The 22,986-nt window shown below is 40.7% G+C and overlaps 1 protein-coding gene across 1 annotated transcript in view; it reads right to left on the bottom strand.

The window, feature by feature from the left end:
* SGK1 (serum/glucocorticoid regulated kinase 1) overlaps window positions 1-16,761 on the bottom strand; it is a 122,231-nt gene extending 105,470 nt beyond the window's left edge. The window contains exon 1 of the mRNA XM_004587248.3: window positions 16,488-16,761. Within this exon, the coding sequence (XP_004587305.2) occupies window positions 16,488-16,556 (69 nt within the window). The 5' untranslated portion in view covers window positions 16,557-16,761. The remainder of the gene's footprint in view (window positions 1-16,487) is intronic.
* Window positions 16,762-22,986: the final 6,225 nt, after the last annotated feature.

The raw sequence follows: 22,986 nt of genomic DNA, 5'->3' as shown, positions 1-22,986 counted from the left end.
GTGGAAGATTACTGAGAACTCACTGTGGGTTGGAGACAAGCTGACCTTAAGCAGCTTGTCTGTACACGGGTTAACAGAATGGAAGATAATCCTACCATAGTGAGATCTGTGCCACACCTGAAGAAGCTCATTGCTGAAAAAACAGACAGAAAGGACTTGGAGGATCAGAGGGTGCAGATAACAGGGCTGCCAAGGGGGAATTACTAAGCAAAGAGCGTGTGTGAAGGTCAAGATCACAAGAACATACCTAAGGAACAGGGATCACTCCGCAGGCACAATCAGTTATTTTCAGGCATGGCATGATAGCCTAGTGACTAAATCCTTGCCTTGCAACCACAGGGACCCCAAATGGGTGCTAGTTCATGTCCCGGCTGCTCCACTTCCCATCCAGCTCCCTGCTTGTGGCCTGGGAAAGCAGCAGAAGACAGCCCAAGACCTTGGGACCCTGCATCCACATGGGAGATCTGGAAGAAGCTCCTGACTCCTGGCTCCAGATTGGCTTGGCTTTGGCAGTTGCAGCCACTTGGGGAGTAACCAGTAGACGGGAAGATCTTTCTCTCTGTCTCTCCTTTCTGTATATCTGACTTTTAAATAATAATAATGAAAAAGTAGATAATCAGCTATTCTGAACTACCATTAGTGAGATATCTTTTTGAATAGCCTCTTAGAACTGCAAAACCCTTGAGCAGATAGCAGGATAGGATAGGTGTGGAAAGGCATGCTCCGCAGCGTGGCAGGAGAGTGCAGTCCAGTGTGAGCAAGAAGGGGAACAAAGGCAAAGACATGAGGATAACAGATGGAATCAAGAGAGCTTTCTTAGCCTCCCTAATGGTCAAACTTTATTTTGAAAGCTCTGATGAACCACTGCAGAAGCTCAAGTACAGGGATGTCAAGTTCAGACTTAGGTTTTACAAAGTGCTTCTGAGGCAAAGTTTGGATTACTCCATGGAAAAAGAATAGCAGCAGGAGGCCATGTAGGAGGCAGTGGTAGCTCTCCAGGTAAAGGTCAAGGTGGCCTGACCCTCAGCAGGGAAATAGGAGTGGAAAACAAAGGCTATTTAGAAAACAGATTTTTAGAATTGAGAAAGCTGGATTTTTTTTTCTTCTCCTAAATGATCTGATGACGCAGGCAAGGCAACAAAGTTCGAATAGCAATAGATGGTCAGTTTAGAATGCCCATTGCAAAACCACAGCAGCGGATGGAGAAACGATGTGATGTCATGGAGATAGACTCTCAAAGGCCATCAGCTGACCTGAGTCTTCTTATCAGTATGACCTGAGGAAGTTACTTCAGCTTCTGAATGCTCAATACCCTTCTTGGTAAAGCAAGTCTAAGGAGGCCCGCATTCCTGAGTGTGAATCACTAGGGGGAGAGAATCATTGACCGTTTTGTAAATGGAAATGCCACTTGGGCTAGTGTACAATAATCTATCAATCAAGGATAGCGATTACTGCAGATTGATACTTACGAAGAGCTGAACAATCACATAAAGGAACAAACATCTTGGAACTTTAGCCGAGTCTGGAATAACACAGGAATTCAGCCACCCGTGAAGTAAGGGTGATGGGTGCTAGCGAACGGATAACATTTCAGGTTAAAGGGCAGGGAGGACAGAGAAAGGGAGGTTCTGTGTCCCTGAGATGGCACAGGCAGGGAGGTAGGCTAAACGGTGAAAGACTTAACTGTGTCCTTCTGTTCAGACTGAGCAGGGGATTTCAGCAACTATGTGAAACAGTTGGTTGACATGCAGCAGAATCCACAGAAGCATGGCTAAACCACTTGAGAAAAGGATTTTCAATCTGGAACTACTCAATGTTTACATATGTGTGCTCAGTCTGATTTCAGAGAGAGAGAGATTGAGAGAGAGAAAAGCTTTGCTTCTGACAAAGTTTTTGGGAAACAAGGAACATTTTTTGTTCTTAGATACGCAAGGATGAAAAATATAATTTAAGTGAAAGTATGTGTGTATTGAATATAAAATGAAGTGCTTCGTTAATAAAAAGAGAGAGAGAGAGAGAGAGAAAGAAAGAAACTAAAAATGAAAAGGAACGAGAAAGTGGCAGAGGGAGAGAGAGCCACAGTAGAAATCTGCAAGAATAGAGAACTAACTGTCACAGAATTGGGAATGGACCTGGCTTCCAACATCTTGCTTTCCGCTTCTCTGTGTGACTTTGGGGAAGTACTTTTCATTCCAATGCCTTGTTCCTGGGGAACACTCGCTGCTAAGGAAAGCTGCTAGTTTGTCTATAGTGCTGTGGTTCCTTTGTGGGAGGACTACACTGCTGTGATAAGGAAGGGGGGGATGGTAGGAAAGGAAGTTGGCGGTGGGGAAGGGGAGAGTCCCTATACCTTCAAAGCTATATAATGAAAAACAATACAAATAATTAAAAAAGAAAGAAAGAAAGTTAAGGAAAAGAAAGGCAGGGAAGCTGAAGAGGAAAGTTGAAGAGAGACTATTATAGTTCAGGTGAAGGACAGTGATGGCTTGCAGCAAGGTATAGGCTCCTGAGATAAAACACAGATGAAAAACAGATAAGCAGTCAACAGCTACAACAACAGAAACACTTGTTTTTGAAGTGAAAGAATGTACTGATAAATCACAGACACACAAAAAGTATAAAAAAGAAAAGAGAGTAAGAAAGAGGAATAATCTTCTTTAACAATAATTTTCTATAAAAATCTGTAATAATTGAATTGTGTCTCTAACATTAGCAAATGACAGATTCAGTTACAGAAATGGAGGAAATTGAGAAAGAAAGAAAATCAAATAGGAAGGACAATCAAGAAATTAGTTTTTTTTCACTCAGAATTAATTATTTATTTGAAAGGCAGAGCTATTGAAAGAGAGGACAAGACAAAGAGAGAGAGAGAGAGAGAGAGATCTTCTATCTACTGATTCACTCCACAAATTGCTGTATCATGCAGGGTTGAAGCCAGGCCAAATAATGGAGCCTAAAATGAGTAGCAAGAGCCCAAGCACTGGGCCATCCTTGTGTTACTCAAAAAAAGCGACAGAGAGAGATGAACAGATGGAGAAGGACTTTTCATCTGGTGCTTCATTCACCCCATGCCTGTAAGTCAGTGGTGGAGCAGCACAAAACAAGAAGCATGGAGCTCAGTCTGAGACTCCCACCCAAGTGGTAGGAACCCAAGTACTTGAGTCATCAGCTATTGCCTTCCAGGGTATGCATTAGCAGGAAGCTGAATCAGAAGGCCTTAAGGGATGCAGCCATACCAAGTAACATTTACCTGCTGCACCAGATGCCTGCCCCAAGAGTTCAGGTTTCGAATGTGACTAGATCAGGTGTTTGTGGCATGTTTTGGTTAGAATATGAAATGTTCAATTGGGAATTGGAGTCTTGTACCCAGGAACTGATATATTTATTTTTTTGATATATTTATGAAAGGAATATAGATTATATTTAAAGCAGGGGAAAGAATGAAATCTTGAGTTGCGGGACAGGCAGAAGACGACGGAAAGCAGATAGAAAAGTGAGAATGCTGAAGAACTGTGTTTGGACGGAAACAACAGAAAGACAGTGAACGACTGGTTGGCAAAGCATTGAGCCTGAATCACAAGCATTTTAGGGAAAGACAGACCAGAAAGAGCCTGATAGGAATCTGAGGAAGCACACAAAAGCAAGAGGGAAACTTGAAAGGGCCATAATTGTGGGGCCACTGAAGAGAGAGATTTCGGTGAATAAGGAGTAGTAAAGAGGCTTTAAGAACATTTCAGAGTGTTGATGATGGATGTTGATTTTGAATTTCAAATAGATTTCTTGTCTTGACTTCCCAGCATCAGGCAGATAAGATACAAGTTTATATATAACTCCTTAAATTAGATAGTTTTGTCCATAACTGATTATGTGTGAGAGAGTATTGCTTGAGTATCTCTTCCTCCATCAGTGTCTGGTGCACATGTAACTAAAACAGCAGCGTGATTTGGTGTCATTTGATTTAATGAGATCCTGTGTGAATGAGTTATTATTCTGGCACTGAAGCCAGACACCACTGCAATTGCTCAAGGAACAAATGTCTATAGGACATAAATTAATTATGTTCAGTGGTTCTTAAGCCTATAAACAACAAACTAGCAAAATTATGAGCCCTTTTTGATGACTCACAGATCTTTTGAGACTTAAGTTTTAGTCAACCTGCTTCTAAAGCAAAGAGATTTTCTGAAAGTATATTTCAAGTAAACTCATGGAGACAATCATAATTTATATCAGACGCAAAAGTTAAGGGGAAAGATACAAGATGGCTGAAGAGTCAGAAGCCATATAGACTTCAACCACAGAAAGATCCTAGAAAAACAAACAAAGGAAGCTTGATTGAGAGGAATTTTCAGTGGAGAACTAACAGGACAGAGTCAACTCCATGGAGCAGAAGGGGAGGGAACAGATAAGCCAAGGCTTCCAGCTCTTCAGCCAGTCACCTCAGCACCTGTGCAGGCTCCCACCTGGGATATGCCATCTGGCCACAAGAAATCCTCACATTCGAACTTGCAACTTGGAAGCAATTTGGAAGATTATCTCACAGATGGTTGTGATTCCCTCTGTGGGGAAGTGCTGCATCAAAAACCATCTTGATGACACAGAAGAAAATCATGAGAAAATGTGAATAGTTTCAACTCTGAGCTCAAAAGCTCGGCATCTGAAAAAAAGTTAGAAATATTTCAAAATCTACATTGTTTATCTCTTCAGAACACTGATGTGTGGAAAGAGAAATGTCTATGTGAGGACAACTCAAATCATTGTGAAAAATCCATGTTATCTTCTAATTGCATGAACAAAACTTGTATGTAAATTAACAGCTTCAGTGTGAATTTCAATATATGTCCAAAATTGTACTGATAAAATCACGGTAATAAATCTTTTCTTCTTCTTTGATATTTAAATAAAAAAAGGAAAGGAAAAGCTTAGGGAAATAAGCTGTAAAGTTAGAGTAGTACTTTGAGATATGGCCTAATAATATGCTTTGAGTGTTGAGTATGTGTTAGGCACTAGTATACATATTATTACATGTGTAATGTTATTTAATCTTCATAATAGTTCTGCAAGCCTTGTGTTACTTTTAAACTTTTTTTAATAGGACAACAGGATTAAGATGTTAAATACCTTGCTCAATATCACCAAACTAGAATGTGGTGAATTAAGAATCCAGTAGAGTTTTTACTATACCATTTTATGAAGCTTTAATATCTTTATCTTTGAGGTGGTGGGTGGATGTGTCTTCTGCTTCTTGAGTGTTGTTAAAATATTTTATTTACCATGTACTTATTTTGAAATATTTATTTAACATTGGTGAGGCAGAACAATGGAGAGGGAGAGATAAGTATTTAGAGAGATCTTCCATCCACTGATTCACTCTCCAAAGGGCTGAAATTCCTATAGCTGGGAGAAGAAGAAAACAGGAGCCTGGAACTCAATCCAGGTCTTCCACATGGATGGAAGGAACCCAAATTCTTGGGCCATCGTTCACTGCCTTCCTAGACACATTAGTGGGAAGACAGATGGGAAGTGGAGCAGGTAGGACTTGAACAGGCATTCTGACATGATTTTCTGATGTTCTGGCAGAACACACAACACTGCAATGCCTACCCCCTTTTTGTCACTTAAAATTTTTTCTATTTATGTGGTTTCATTTTATTCAAAAGGTAGACACACACACACACACACACACACACACACACACACACAGAGGAAGAGAGAAAGAGAGAAAGTGAGAAACAGAGATCTTTCATCCATTGGCTCCTTCCTCACATGCTCACAGTTGCCAGGCCTGAGCCAGGCTAAAGTCATGAGCACCGAATTCCATCCAAGCCTCCCAGGAGGGCTCCAGGTTCCCATCATCTACTGTCTCCCATGATGAGCAGGAAGCCAGGAAGGAAACTGAGTAGCTGGGACTTGAACAATGTATTCAAAATTGGGATCAGACATCTTAAGCAGTGACTTAACCATTCCATCAAATATTTCAATTAAAAAGAAAACATAGATAAGTTCAGTACAGCTGGGTATAATTTGGACAATTATGCTACATTTTAATGGAACAAATAAGAACTTCCACATAGTTTCCCCATAGTTTCCTCATGTCATTCTTCCAACTGAGAGGGGGGTTATTCTCTCCCCTAGAATCCAGGCTGGGTTTGTGGCTTTTCCTTTTCTTTTCTTTTTTTTTTTTTTTTTTTTTTTTGATGAACGAGAACTGTGTGTTTTTCCTGTTTGTTTAAAGACAGCAACCATCTAAGAAGTCTTGGTTATTCAAGACTGATGTTATAAGGAAACCACACCATGCAGAGAAAGAGGCCACTGAGAAATAGTTGAACAGAATTTTCTCAGTTGAACACAGCCAAAGAAAGACCTAGCCAGCATCAGAGGATGTAGAACCAACTAGATGAGCAAAACAAATTCCTAATGCACAGACTCATGAGCAGATAAAGTGTGTTTGGTTTTGATTCCCAAGTTTCAGATAATTACACAATAACAGATAACAGGAACTTAGTGCATTACCTTATTTTGGTGACACAAGCAGGAAACATTCTTATAGTTTTACTTTGAGTTTAATGGCTTATGCTGTCTCTCTGAGATAATAAACCCAGGGCTTAAACATTAGCTCTGGTTCTGTGGTTAATTTCATCGGATACAAAGCAAGCATTCTCTAGAAGGAAACCTAGTGGAGAAGAATTGCCAGGGATTTTCAGAAAGTTCATACAAAATGTATGGTCTGAAAAACAAGCCTGCATGTATTGACATCTTAAGTTGCATCAAAACAGTCTTATCATTTAATTCCACTTTTCATAAATTTTGCAAAGTCTTTGTATATTTTCAAACTACTTCTATTTGCTGCTATTCTCATGGTAATGCATTAGTATAATGATGATCTTTTTCATCTTCAGGACTAGTCTTGATCATTACTTCCTGTTTTATTTTTAATAGTACATGCTTTCATGCACCATTACCAAGCAAGGTGGTTTACCATGCAATAAATAAGACAGAAGAGTTAAAATAGAAATGGAAGATAAAAGTTAAATTCAGCATCAAAAGTTATTTTTAAAGATGTGTCTAAGTAGCTCCCTGAAATTTACCTTTAAATTTAGTTTTGAGTTTCCTGGCAACTGAGGCTTTGAGGATTATACACTATGAGATTATATCATGCTAAATGTGACTTCCCTCAGAAAAGAGAAATCTTAAACCGACTGCCAAGTTATAAGAGCAATTTATTGCACAGATCACTTTGCAGGGGGCTGTAAATGATAGAAAAGACAGTGACTTCAAAAGAGATGTACTTTAGAATATAAATGTGTCTCAGACTTTACCATTTCGCCAAGCAGAATAAAATGAAAGGACTTATAGTTTCTAAATATGTTTTAGAATTAAGTTCTCCTTTTCTCTTCCACAGATAAGAATTTCATCTTTATTTATTCATCTATTTTCTTATCTATTTTTCGAAAGGCATTGAGATGGAGAGAGGCAGGAGGAGGTGGGAGAGGGTTGAGAGAGAGAGAGAGAGAGAGAGAGAGAGAGAGAGAGAGAGAGAGACCAGAGACGAGACACATACACATCTTTCATACCTTGTTTCATTTTCCAACTGCTTGCAACATCAGGGGCTGGACCAGGCCAAAGACAAGAACTTCATTCAAGTGTCCAATGTGGATGGCAAGGGCCCAAATACTTGGATTATTTTCCACTGCCTTATTATGTGCATTAGCAGGAAGCTGGGCTGGGAGCAGCACAGTCAGTACTGCACGGGGGTGTTCTGATGTGGAATGCTGGCATTGCAAGTGATGGTTTAACCTACTATATCATTACACTAGCCCCAGAATGTTGTGAGTTTTTATCTTTTTGGTTCCAGCTAGTATATATGGCAATCTTTTCAGGAGCATAATTGTAAAAGAAAGGATAAAAAGAAAAAGAAAAGAAAGAGAGAGAGAAAGAAAAAAGAGAGAGAGAGAGAAAAGAAAAGAAAAGAAAGAGAAAAGAAAAGAAAAGAAAGGAAGAGAAAAGAAAAGAAAAGAAAAGAAAAGAAAAGAAAAGAAAAGAAAAGAAAAGAAAAGAAAAAAGAGAAGAGATCCTACTCTCCTAGAGGTCAGGTCCAGGAGAACACTAATTAGCGTTGAAAACATTAATTAAATTTCCACCCCAATATGTAATTATAATTTGACAGATAATATTAATAAAAAATAATTGGAGCTATGAAGTTTATTTACTGGGGGGACATAAAGTTTCGAAGGGGAAGAGGAGGGTGAGGGCAAAGGTAAACAAGTTTATGATTCTTACACCCCCCCCTTACTACCTGAAGCATTAAAGTGTCATGTGTAACACATCAAGGTGCTCTATTCACACTGGTTATTGCCATTAAGCAAAAACAAGGTTTGTGTGGAGTGGTAGGATTTCAGTCCTCATTCTAAAATGAATTCTGAAGGAGAATGAAAGAAAACACATGAGAAATTTTCATTGCTGTGATTTTTTGGGGGAAAAAAGAGAAATGTGCAGTGCAAGAGATAGCTATCACAAGTGATGCCTGCTAAGATACAGTAGAAGAATAATGTACCCTTCCGAGATTAGTTCTGGAAATCTAACTTCAAGCAGCTGGCACAATGTGCTCATTAAATTCCAGAAGACCAAAGGTTAGCAGTGACCTCACTCTTATTAGTGGCCATATAGAGAAGATGTGGCCCTTTACATAAAAGTTGCCTAACAGACAAATAAATTAGATCCTACTGCTTTGCTGAGATTGATAACTACAGTACACACACACACACACACACACACACACATATCCAGGTCATTACTATGTAACACTTACTCTTTAGGATCAAGTGGTTAAAATAAAAAGCAATTATATTAACGTTCTTGGGGAAAACCTGCTTGTAGATCATTATTTAATTGCAGGCTCTTAAATGTAATATTATACATTGTACTAGCCAGTTACCCTCTTAATCTCTTACATAACAGGCAGCAGCACTTCCCACGCCCCCAATCCCTACCTACCTCCCTCTATCACATTACTGTCTTTTTTCTTAAAAAAGAAAAAACCATATTCTGTGTGAGAGGTGATACCTCCTGGTACTTGACAATATTGCAGACTTTTTAACAATATTTGATGATTCATGGAATCTGCCAACTTTAACAAAGTAAAAAATTCTACCTTAGAATTTATCCAATTGGGGATGTTTCCTTGCAGACACAAACTTCAGTGATCAGAGACAGAGCTGTTAGGGAATCAGTTGTATCTCTGGCCTTTCCTCCCCCACCCCTACCTGCCCTGGCCATTTGTTGATTGAAGTCTTCACCCCAGTACCTACGAATATGATCTTGTTAGAGGTAGGACTTTTAGAAAGGCAGTCGTGTTAAAATACAGTCATTGAGGTCAGTCCTAACCCAAGATAACTGATGTTGAAAGGGGAACATACATATACAAAGATGACAAGATAATCCAGTTGAAAGTGGTCATCTATGAGCCAGAGAGTTCTCTAACAGCCCTCAGAAGGAACCAACCCTGGGGGAACCTTGACCCCAGTACTATGGTCTCCACTTGTTGTTAACACTTGTAAGTCTTCAGATTTTTGTCCTTTGAGCCATCCAACTTGTGCTACTTGGTTAGCAGTAAGCCAAACAAACCAACACAACCTCCATTCCTCTATAAAAAAATATTTAATTGAAGACTTTTTCTGTGTATTTCTCATTTCTTATCTAAAAGAGATGTAGAGGTTCTGTAATGTATTTTTGCGTATTAAGTGCAGCAGATATCTTTAATGTTTCCTAACCTCCTAAGTTCCATAATTGTTTTAAATATATTGTTTGATAAATCATTGATAATTCCATTAGTCTTTTTTGTTAATCATGTAAAATTGAGGTGGAAGGTAGAGTTATTCATAAAGTAAGTCTTCCAATTTATTTCAAAGTTTATGAGAGAGAGAGAGAGAGAGAGAGAGAGAGAGGCACTTGTCTGCAATGGGCTGGAAGTTAAAGTCAGGAGCCTGGAACTCTATGCAGATCCAAATACTCGGGCAAGGGGTTGAGTACCTGAGCTTTTGCTTGCAGCTTCCCAGGGTGCCCAAGAACTTGAAGAAGGATCCTGGACATGGAGAAGCCTGGACATCAATGAGGCATGTGCATGGAATGCTAGCAGCGCAAGAAGTCATTCAACTACTATGTGGTGTGCCTGATCTAAATAATTTGCTTCTGGTTTTTCAAATGGATTATTGTGTACTAGGTCCCAGGCATATAGAGGTATGAACAAGACGATGTTCTCAGGATGTGTATATTTGAGGAGTCATGTGATAGTCTGGAGAGGGTCTCTTTTAAATTTCCTTATTTTTACACTATCTTCCCATTGCCTTGCAGTTTAGCTTCACCCAATTTTTTTTATTCACCCTGGAAACTAAATATTCACAACTTTCTTCACTGTAATTCTTTTTCTATAATATAATCCTAATAAGTACTGGCCTAGAAAGATAGAGGATTCAAAGGAAATTCAGCCAATTTTCAATAAGTTTACAGTTGTGAAAAATAAACCTTATAAATGCATACTTATTTTTAATCCTCAAATTACAAACTTTCATTTCAGATCCTCCTTGAAATATTTTAATTCTGACCTTATGGGGACTTGCCTCTGCGTGTGTTTTTCTATTTTGGGACTATTTCCCGTCTTGCTATTTCTAGACACTGAAGTCTTCCAGCTGTCAAGGTCTTGTACGCTGGCTCACCTCTGGGAGACGGACGGACCTGGAAGCAGCAAGGTGCTCCTGCATCCCCCCGGGGAACAAAAAACTACACTTCAGGGGGTTTCTTTTGCTCTTCTGATGGCTTATCCTTCAGAGATCACCAGCACATCCTGCACAGAGGATAAAGGGGGAGAGGGACACACACACACACACACACACACACACACCATCATCATCTTCCCACAAATGGCATATTGGGTGAATGCCCTGACAATGGGAAGGAAAAGAGGCCAAGGTGACTTCAATGCTATCAAGCCACTAATTGGGCTTTTCTTGGGAAAATGCCACAGCAGGCCCTAGAAAGCCATTAGAGTAATATTTTATCAGCTTGCACTACCAAGTAGAAGATTGTTGTATACTCTATCACTCTAGTTAAATCCTTCATTTTCATTTCCCTTTGTTGTAAATACAAGTCATTGCATGAAGCTGCAAAAGAAATAGGTGTGAGAGTAAACAAACTGTAATAGTAATTCTTTCTCTAAATACTGGAACAGTTGCAGGAGGAGGAGGCCAAGCAGCATCTAATGTGTCTTCTCCTCTTCTCCCTCCTCCTTTCCTCCTTCTCCCTAACGTCATCTTTTATACATTTGTCAGCGTCCTTGTGTAGTCTGTCAGAGGAACCTGGCTGCTTGCTAGGTAAACTGACTCATACCAAAAACCAGGGGAGGCTGTCACAGACAGTATGAAACTAACTCTGCAGAGGTTTGCTTTCCTGAGAGAATGGCCCAGGATCTCTAGGGAGGGAGCTCAAGATTCCCCAAGTACCTGCCAGGTGTGACGGGGTAGTGACACCTTGCCTTTGGTTCAGATATCAGTTATTTTTCAAAGTTATAAATTATATTTGATTCATATTCAAACATAGAGAAAGCTAACATCCATCAGAGTTCAAAGCATTCATGTGTTTCAAGAGAAGAAGACAACAATAGGAAGAAGTCCCTGAGGGAGTCATTCATTCAATTTATGCTTTATTACATTTAAAAAAGTAGGGTTGATGAGTAAGTGATGCAATAAGCAAGGTAACCAGTTGTCTTAATGACCTCTGCATCAGGTGGGAGCTTTAGATGAGTTAACTGTCCTGATATCCCAGGGCAGAGGGACGGAGCCACTTGCTGTGTTGTAGAAGCATGCACAGGACTAGGGCAGCTCAGATCTCTACTGCTTCTGACGGAAACTCACACCAGAAACCACGGAAGTCCCCATCGTGATTTCCAGGAAGTCTGAGCAAATATATCCTGGAGAAATCCAAGACAGATTTCTGATTTGTTGGCAAGCACGCCTGCTTTCCTCAGAAGTCACTTGGACAATATAGCCCTCCTTATCTATGGCCCTAAACAAAAGAAAACATGATTTCTCCCTGGCTTGTCTTCCCAAGTGTCACATCCAATGGGGAGAACCAGACCTGCAGCGTCTCAGCAGTGAGCTGGGTACAAAGTCTGCCATGTTAAAGTTGACTGCTCGAGTATAAAGTTCAGCTATACCTCTTCCCAGCTTCATGAACTTTGACAGGTTACCTAACCTCCCTTACTCTCAGTCTGCTTGGCTATAAAATGGGCACAATGAAAGGATTGTGAAGGTTTCACAAATACAGTATTTTGAAGAGTGTTTGGTTCTTTGTAAATGCTCAGTTAATGCTATCCTTTTGAGAGGACCTTCAGGGTTTCCCATAAGAGGCTCTTTGTTTCAGTTTGAAAGCTTTACCCAGGCATAACACAACTGTAGTGGTAAGGGAGGCTGTTTATAGAACAGTTCTGAAGAATAACCCCTTGAGAGGAGCTTGATTGCTTTTCTCAGTCCCGCTAGAGTAAGCAGCACAACCAGGTTGAAATCCTTTCCTTTGTTCCAGTCACTGTTAGAAAAGGGAGGAAGCAAGCGCAGGCACAGCTTCTCACCTTTTCCCAGCTGCACTCTGGATTGTCTCCTGTCACAGGGAGCAGGGTGTGTACACATTAAGGACCTGGATTCTGAGACCTGGGGTTTAGATTCAAACACCGATTTCTGTCATGCAGTGGCCAAAGACTTAGGGCTGGTTCCTCACCCTCAGTGCACCTGTCTGCTCATTTGTGACACCAAAGTAATGGGTTTCTGTAGGTGCTGATTTAAGTGTGTAATACACTTAAAGTGGTTAAAACAGTGCCCACAAAGATTAGTGCCACATAAAATATTATTGTAAAAGAACAAAACAAGGAGCTGTTCAAATGCACCTAAGCATGAAATACTGAATCAAGACAGATGGATCTCATCTAAGCTAGCATTTCTAGGCAGAGAACAAAACATTGTATTTTGTTCCTACTTTTTTTTTTTTTTAAATGCATGAACGAGGCCATAAGCACTAGACTAATTTGATAGCTGGATCAAGATCTGGATGTGGGAACTATGAGGCTGACCTTAGCTCCCTTGTCATGGGAGCAGGTGATTGATAGTTTAGGCACTCAGTTTCCTCATCTTTGAAACAGGGAAGTTATTGGTGGTTCATTCCAAATCCTCAATTCTATGCAGCCAGATCTCCTTTGAAATTTAGCAAGGGGTAATGTAATCTTGGCTAGAGAAATTTCTTTTCACATAGCTAGTGTATTTCCACAAGGATTACCAAGTGGGAGACAAAGTCATTTGTTTGTGAGTCATTATGTAAGAATTTGAGCCATAACAAATCTTTAAATCCTTGAGAATGGATTACTTTTAATAGGACAGATAACTTATAAAGTTCCTCCATTGTGAGACTAAACCTGATAAGGAAACTTTTTTTTTTATTCAGTTCAAATGAATTTTTGGAGACTCTCAGGATAAAATACAGTTCATATCTATCTAGATAATACCAATTTATCATTAACACATAGAGAAGCAAAGTGGAGCTCTTATCTAGTTTAGTGCAATTCTCAGCTAAATGAAAATAAGCTGATTTAGGTGAGCTTTGAAAAGCATAAATCCAAAGGGTTTTGTGGAGCTATCACCAAGCCTGTCTTTCTTTGGATTATGTTGCTAGAATCTGGAGCCTCAAAGCTTTGTCTAGTCATTGTCACACTGAAGGTGAGGATGGAGCTTCAAAAGGTTCGTCTGTTGCGGCTCCTGTGGCTCAGCCACCTTTACCAATTTTATAAATTGTAGCAGGGGCATGAATATTTCATTTAGAAAAAAACCCCTGTGTTATGGAATAAAAAGGTATAGAGGTAGACTGGTTTGAATCAGAAAATGTCTATTAAAATCACCAGATTGTAATCAAAGATTTAAATTTTAGCTTTGCCACTTTTTAGTTGTGTGACCTTGGACCAGTTATCTAATCTGTATAAGCCACACTCTGAATGGTTTTTCTTACTTTACCAGGTTGTGGTGGGAATAACCCATGGCCACAATGCCTGTAACACAGCACTAATAAATGGTGACTGGTGCACAGCTCTGAGGACAGATCATCTGTGTTCTATTGGGTGGCTTCCTGACTCCCTTTGGAACATCTCCAACTACAGCAAGCACTATTTAAGCATCTGCAATCATGCTTGAGTCTAAACCTCAGCCTTTACTGAGCTCCAACCAAAACTCAAAGTGGACACTGGACAAAGGTTCACTTTGTGATACTGTGTAGCTAGGTTGAAACCAAAGCATGTAGAAATGTGTGGAAATTCACCAACAGAATACTGGCCCATGGATGACTGTTAGCAGAAAACAAAGGCATGACAGCATAAGAATGTGAGTATAAATATGTAGAGAAGATCTGGAAAGACAAAAATATCAATTTGACTAATTGTCTAATTAGCAAACTCCTCCACTAAAAAAAGTGAGACCAGAAGTCATGGTTCAAGCTTAAACAGACATTTAGAACATAGAATTTGTGCAGTAAGCCAAAATTGAGAAGAGATAAGGAATTTGTGACCTGAGAAAAGTCACCTTCTCCTGTTATCACAAAGTCAGCTGGGATATCTCAGATACAACTTCCAGAGACTGATAGCATCAGGTTAGAAGGCAAATGAAGCAGCTGGCTAGTTATCTTGGTGCAAACTACTTTCTCTGTATATACTCAAAAGATCAGGTAGGAGACCAATACCCTTGCTTTCTCCTTGCAAAATTCAATGTCTTCAGAGGTATCAACTGAGTTCCATTGATAAAGTACACATTTTTGCAAAATGAAATCAGATGTTAAATTTATTTTTCTGTTCATATATTTCTATACCAAAGAAAGAAAGAGATAACTTCTATGTGACAGTTATTTGGTATAAAGGATATCTCACTAATGGGCTTTTAAATGTCAAATCCATTCATTAAGAGGGAGTAGAGAGTTTAAGTATTGAGTAATAGGCTATGGTACTTATTAATTAGCAAAATGCCTTTGTTACTTGAAATTAGTCTTCACAAAGCTCTCGCCCTCTCCACCCCCTTCTCCCAGCAGAAAGTAAGCCCTTCCTGGGCTGTAGGAGGAAAACTGAGCAGAATCGTGCAGCTGTGTGAAGTTGTGCTGCAGGTCTCTTTGACCTGCAGATTCCATTAGTGAGAGACCTCACTTGGTACACCAAGTCCATGAGTTGATTGTGTTTTGTGTTGGTTTACGGAATTTAGGGATAGCTTTTGCTTGATGGATGAGACCTTTGTCAAGGTGTACAGGAAGCTCTGTTGGCTCTGTGGCTGGGCCTGACATGCTGTCTATGTTTCCTGCCCTGTCTTCCTAGCTTGCCCACTTGGTATAGGAGTTAGTCTTGCCCAACCTATAATTCATTGAGTTCTGCTGGTGAGTTAAGTGAAGGGCTGTGCTTCTGGCATGGCACAAAGAACCTGAATGAAGCCAAGGAAGAATGAATGGAGAGAACCCTGTTAATGGACTTGCCCTTGAGTAATAAATAGTAGGGGGGAGCTAGGGACAGCAGGATGCTGCTGTTGTTGAAGAAACATTCTTAAGTCAGTCACCAGTCCTTAACAATCCTTCAATTCTTCCCTCGCACTAGTATAGCAATCTGCAGATCTATACAAACCAGCAGCGTGGCCATTATAAAGAAATGAGTTTATTGTGAAACACACACAAAAGAGAAGAAAACGTTTCTTGCTCATTTACAACTGATGTAACCTTGTTAATACCCCTCCTATGATTAAAAGAACAAGGAATTTAAGAAATAAATGCGTACAGCAGCATAACCCTGAACTGTCACTTAAATACGGACACCCCCTTACTCCCACTTGAAAAGAGAAACACAAGAAAGTGACGCAGTTACACCAGGCAAAACTGAGGCAGCTGGAAATGCTGGATTCCATCATATCTGTAAAAGGTCACTTGAGTCCTTTGCTATTTATACCCACAGATAGACATCTAGCGCGCTACTGGCTGCAAAGGCTTGCAAAGCAGCTGCTGCTTCTGCAGGCTGAAGGTGAGGATGCAGCCGTGGAGTGAGTGAAGGGTGTGCAAAAGTTGAACCCTCCAAGGACCAGACAGAGAGAGGGTAAGCAATTCCACCAGCTCCTGCCTAAATTACTGCTCCCAACTGTGCATAAGACAAGTCTTGAACACGCCCTATAATCACCCAGAGGGCTTTGATTGAGAAATTGCCTTTCTCAGCTCAAACCCCAAGGAACCTCAGCCCAGCCCCCTCCTCCCAAGGCAACTCTTCCTGCCCTCCCCCAACCCCAGCCCCCCCACCCCAACCAATGCGAATCAAGCCATTGGCAGAGTTCCCAGGCTTGACCACAGCCAGCAGCAGCCAGGCATTCAGCGAAGACCCAGTCATCAGACCCCAGGGGTACCTCAGTCACTGAAAACAAAAGAGAAGAAATACAACCTGTCCTTACCCGCTTCTTAAAAAATTGGAAGGCTGAGCATTTCTTGACTGGGAATCCATTCATGTCTTTGTTTACCATTTTCCACGGCGGGGCATTCACAGTTAAGATCCAGGGTGGCACCGCCTGGTTAGTGCATCTGTTTCCCCCGTCCCCTTCCAGGGGACAGTTAATGAAGACCGAGCGGGATGGGCAATCTGGTGGGGCTCCCTTCTTCACTCAAACATTCTGCAGCGCTAGCGACTGCCGCAGCCTCTCCCCACGCTCAGTGGCCGCCAGCGGAAAGGATATTTCTCTCTCCATCCTTGCCCCGGAGCCTAAGCATCCCCGCTGCGATACCCTGTGGGGCGGGGTTGGGGGCAAGAGGCGGGATCTCGCAACACCAGGCGGCCGAGGGCACCTGGCCGCCCCTCGGCTACCTGGCTGCGCGGCGGCTGGTGCAAGAAGGAGCCGCGCTTCTCCAGGTGATGCGCTGCTGGAGGTACCGGAGAGCAAAGCTGTTTTCGATTGTGCAAGTTCCAGTGGGAGCTGTAGTTAAGCAGCGGAGACAAGGAGTAAGAAAGAGCTGAAGCCAGAGGGAGGGAGCGGGGAGGGAGGGCTGAGCCGGAGAGGCAGAGCGAGAGAGAAGCGAGGCTAGGAGAAGCAGCGATTCATGAATATCTGAGCAGCGGGTGGAGAGGGCGCTCCGTGAGCCCGGACGCTGCCCTTGGGAAGGCGACTTCAATAGCTTTTTCTTTCTTTCTGCTGTCAGCACCCTTCAAATCGGAGTTTCAGAGACAATACAGAATATTTTTATTTTGTGCTGGTTGAAATTCTTTGGATACCTATTCTGCATAAAAGCCTCTCTCGACCAATAGGTAATCATTTTATTCCTGACCCGTCCAAACGTGGAGCAAGATGAAATCAAAAGTACAAGTGCAACAATGGATGATCTGTCACCATGTGGGATCCCTCCCTTTACCTGACATAGTGAAGCTGCTTTTCAAAAAGCACGGGAACACACATCCAGTATTCTATGGTGAAAAAAACCAATACCACTTCCTTAAAAGACCCCCCCCCCCCCGGCCTCAAAACATTACGGAAAAGTATTCAATAATCCATTTGAAGGAGAGGAAGAAGAGGAAGGGCTGATAACTGAGAAACCTATTTTCATTTCCTACTAAGGAAAATTCACTCCCAAGCCTCAACTCACATTTTCCTTTGCACATTGCTTTCATTTAAGAAGTCACCCAATTGTGTGTGGTTTAGTTTTCCATTTGCTTGTCTTTTGATATTAATATTTTATGAGAATTGTAAAATAAAAGTAGAGTTAAATGAAGACCACAAAGGAAATAAGCTTGGTTTCTGATGTGGATTATGCTCAGGATGAATTTTCATGCTGAGGACCCTGTGTGGCTTCTGGCCAGGAGCCTGACCTCACTGTGCCTTTCAGAGGCTGCCTCAACTTCAAGACAGAGGTGACTCTGCCTTCATTCACTCATTGATCCAGCCAGTCACTTGTTTGCCGTGTTGTGCTCTCAGGCCCTGAAATTACGATCAAGTGTAGCAAGTATCCCAGGGACGTGGAGCTTTCTCATTGCTTCTGGGAAAGAATCGATAAATAAGGGAAAGGCATCGTGCCAAGTTGATGGAAACGAATAGTCATTGCATTCAAAACAACATGCCCAGCACTGTTAAAATATTTATATGGAATTCTCTGGGTAGAAAAGAAACACGCAGGTTAATTGGGAATGATACAACTTGGCTTCATGAAATTGGAAGATTAATGTCCAAATTCAGGCCAGATTATTTGGGGATAATTGTAAATTTTCTTGGTTAAAAACCTTGATATTTTCAGAAGGAAGATACAATATAACAAATAGATAATCAAGAAAAGGAAAACTACTCATTTTGGGGAGATGATGAGTTGTTTAAGACAGGATGCCTTCTGTCAACTACATTAATTGTTTTCGTGATTTTTATATAAAGTGCTTTTAGCATTAGGACAACTCAAAAGGAATTAGTTTTGGATGATTGGAATGTTCTCTGCCATGATTATGATGGTCATTACGTGACTATGCCTTTGCCAATGCTTTATACATTATTGGAATGTATATAAAACTAGAGAAGATTATGCTTCATGTGAATCACACCTCCTAGGGTCACATCCCATAAATCAATTTTCATTCACTGCCTGTCTTCTGAGAGCATTTGAACAGATATTTAAGAAGTCTGAGTTATCAATTCATTTAGGAAAGAGTTTGTAAAGACTCTGGGGAAAGCAGTTCCCAAGGGCCTTGCTTTGATTCCACATTGTTCTAGCATGCATACTGGCTTTAGGTACATTGAATATTTACTTGGCATGGAGTAGGGTGGCTAAAGAGATCATGAAGGGGAAGATAAAGACAAAATTAAATGACATTCCTCCCCATAGCACTACTTCCCACCCTTGAAGACACCATCAGAGTGAAAGCCTATGCTGGACCCCGAGGATGAGCTTATGAATATAAACATCCATGGCTTCTGCCATGATGAACTCACGATCTGGTGGAAACATCTGCATTGCAGTAAAAAATACAACATACCTACTCTTTGACTTAAAAGAACTATGTCCTAATAAACCCATTTGTGAATTGAAAATTTTCTAAATTGTAAATACATTTATTTAGGGGCCAGTGTTGGGGGAATAGTGGGTTACCTCAGTGCTTATGAGGCTTACATCCCATGTGGGTGCCAGTTCGCATCCAAGCTGTTCCACTTCCAATTCTTCTCACTTCTAACAAACCAAGCAAAGCAGCAGAAGATGGTCCCAAATGTTTGGGGCCCTGTTATTTATGTGCTAGACATGGGTGAAGCACCTGCCTTTGTTTGTTTGTTTGTTTGTTTGTTTGGCCTAGCCCTGGCCATTGAAAGCATTTAGAGAGTGAACCAGCAGGTGGAAGATCTGTTTCTTTTTCTCCCCCTCTCCCCAAACCTCTTCATTTTACATACAATAAGTAAATATTAGAAAACTAATACACACTTATTTAATGGATTCCACTTACCAAACATCGCAGCTTAGCATGACCTACCTTCAACATTCTCAGAACACTTAACTTTTGGTGGGCAAAGTCATTGACCACAAACTCCATAAAAAATGTGAACTATTTCATGCAGTTTACTGAATACCTGTACCCCAAACTATTGACACACAGTACCCTGTAGAACGTAAATTGTGTGTTTCTCTCTTTACATGATTTTGTTGATAACCTGGAGCTGTGCTCACCTTCAGTTCCCTGAGTCATGAGAAAGGCTGATGCTGGACCTCAGTAGCTTAGAAATAAAGTTTGGAATTCTTATTAGAATTACTATTAAACATCATAAAATTGAAAAATCCTAAGTTGAACAAGCATAAGTCTAGGACAATCTTTGTGTGTGTGTGTGAGAGAGAGAGAGAGAACTTCAGAAAGTTGTTGACAAAAATGGAACTAATAGATAAGATTTTGGGGGACCAAAAAAAAAAAAGGTCTAAACACAGTTTCTTCATAATATGCATCTTTCACAGAGTTGTGGAAGAGCTTCCTGTATATGCCTCAGGTTTGGAGGGAGACAGTGTTAAGTAGGGTGATTGTGGAAGGCCTGACAAGTTTTCCTAAAAGGGATAACATGAATACACAGGGCCTTGAAGAATGAGTCAAGATTAACCAGAGAGAAAAAGGATTCTGACCAGGTAAGTTTGCCCATTACTTTGGAGTACGTTTTGGCCAGTGCAAAAATAGACAATTGTGTAAACTGCAATGTGTGGATAATAAAGGAAAGTATTTCTCATCTAATTCTTCCATTTTCATAAATAAAACTCTACACAGTATTGACTTCCTGAGCCTGGAAGAATTAGGAAGAAGACGAAACACTGTTATCGAGTTTTAAGAGTCTAGTGTCATTTATATATATATTACTTGAAAGGCAGAATTTCAGAGAAAGAGAGGGAAAGTGGGAAATAGAGAGAGCTTACATTCACTAATTTACTCCCCAAAGGGCCTGAGTAGCCAGATCTGGGTCAGACCAAAGCCAGGAGACAGGACATTCCTCCAGGTCTCCCATGTTGCTGCAGGATGCAAGCACTTGGGCCATTGTCCACTGCTTTCCCGGGTGTCAACAGAGAGCTGGATTGGAAATGGAGCAACTCTGCCCCAAATTGACATCTGTAAGTAATATTGGTGTTGTAGGTGACAGCTTCACAGCTCCGGCACAACACCAATGCCGAGAGTCTATCTTCCCATTAGGCAAGGTGCTTTTGTGTGAGACATCCAACTATTGAATGGAATGTGCTATTTTTTCCCGTGACATCTGAGAAAAAAATAATAACAAATTATCTGTTCAGTGACAAATGCCCCTAAGTTCATTAAAGGGATAAAAATGAATCATGTCATAAGAAATGTTTTGGGTTCTTCTGTGACCTGGTGACCAAGTCCTGTGTTTTAAACACCTGCCGCAAAAGTGTAGACATATAGAATTAGGAAATTCCACTGGGGACTTTGGGTTTGTTTCTGTACATTAAAAAAGTTGGGGCAAACATTATGTCTCAGTGGGTTGAGCTTGGATTGCTACATCCAAGAAGCCACATTACATATTCAGGTTCCTGGAAGGGAATCCTGCTTTTGCCTCCTCCTTCACCCAGCTTTCTGCTAATGCACCTCAAAGAAAGCAGATGATGGCTAAAGCATTTGTTACCTGTTTCGGTGACATAGAGGGAGCTCCATTGTCCTGGCTTTGACCCCTTCCAGGCCTGGCTGGTGTAGACATTTGAGGAATATAGAAGAAAGCTCATTCCTCTTTCTCTTCTTTATGTGTTGCTTTGACTTTCAATGAATAAACAAGTAACAACAACAAGAATGATGAGGGTGCAAGCGAAGAGAATTGGAAACATTTGCTTTTACCAAAGTAGAGTTCTTCATACTGAATTCATGCCTACATCAAAGGAAAAGCTAGTTCATTTATGCTTTTTCTGCAAGAAAAGGAATTACATAACAACATAAAGAAATCAGTTTTGGAATGGATTCACAAAATTTTGCAGAAAAGAGGCAAGCCACGGGGTTATATTCACCTTTGTAGATAAGAGATGGAGTAAAAATTAGTGCCCCATATTTACAGTTTGCTTCCATTGTCAGTGTTAAAAAAAAGAAGCTACATACAATTTGTACATATAGAACTTCTTTCTAGAGTCAGGATATTTACCAACTTGCTTATTCTAATTGGCAAAAGGGCCAAATAATATTTCCATTGTTAATTGATTTGACATTTAAAGGATATCAAGTGTGTGCTAATCATTACATTTAATAGATGAAACAATCTGCATTTATATTGGCAGATCCTGTCTAATAATCGTATTTAATCCATGTGTAAAGCATCTGGCTCTTTTTCCAGGCATATGGTTTTAGCTAGATCATCAAATAAACTAGAACATTGTTTATCCCTGTGGCAACAAGTATTTTTAGATGTGATCACAAAGTGTAGTTCCTTAGTTCAAGAGGAACCGTAGCACCCAATTAACGATGAGTTTCCCTACCTCTCTCTGACTTGCTTTTTCCTGAGCCTGCTCACTCATGAGGGGCCCTTTACAGCTCTCTCTCTCCAGTGTTTCTCTCATTGGTTCTGTATGACACAATGGTGTCAAACATGTCTTTGACATAGCTTTTTCTAACATAAAAGCAAAGAAACTTCCTTTTCTTGTGACAGTGTGGCAACATGTAGCCCAAAAAAGACAAATTAATTTGTTAGTAATGGCTCATATTAGTGACAATCCATTCAATATGAAATGAATTCTACAGCTTTCCAGGATTTCTATTCCCTTGTTTAAATCATACAAAGAATTTAGGACATGAAGATTTTATTTGAAGGGAACTCTATTTTTTTTTTAAAGATTTATTTATTTTTATTACAAAGTCAGATATACAGAGAGGAGGAGAGACAAAGAGGAAGATCTTCCGTCCGATGATTCACTCCCCAAGTGAGCCGCAACGGGCCGATGCGTGCCGATCCGATGCCAGGAACCAGGAACCTCTTCTAGGTCTCCCACGCGGGTGCAGGGTCCCAATGCATTGGGCCGTCCTCAACTGCTTTTCCAGGCCACAAGCAGGGAGCTGGATGGGAAGTAGAGCTGCCGGGATTAGAACCGGCGCCCATATGGGATCCCGGGGCGTTCAAGGTGAGGACTTTAGCCGCTAGGCCATGCCGCCGGGCCCGGGAACTCCATTCTTCTGAACTTCCTTTGGGTCTGAGTCTACTGGCTGTAGTGGTCTTCTATCTTTGTAGCCAGAAAATTTCCATCACTTCAGAAAGACCCTGCCATTGTGTAAATCTTGTTACTAAAACCTCCAAAACATATGAACACACAATCACACAATAAACACATATATGTGTGTATACACACAGCTGGCATGAGTAGGGCAACAGAACATGCCAAGTCACTAGTACTTATAAAGTGGCTTGCCCTATAAATGGCTTTGGGAAATAAACTGGAAACTATAGACAGTACTAAATTTTATTGCTTACA

The sequence above is a fragment of the Ochotona princeps genome, chromosome 1 (assembly GCF_030435755.1).
Source record: "Ochotona princeps isolate mOchPri1 chromosome 1, mOchPri1.hap1, whole genome shotgun sequence".
In the NCBI taxonomy this organism is placed as follows: domain Eukaryota; kingdom Metazoa; phylum Chordata; class Mammalia; order Lagomorpha; family Ochotonidae; genus Ochotona; species Ochotona princeps.
The sequence above is the reverse complement of the archived record's forward strand: the minus strand, read 5'-3'. Positions and strand labels throughout refer to the sequence as shown.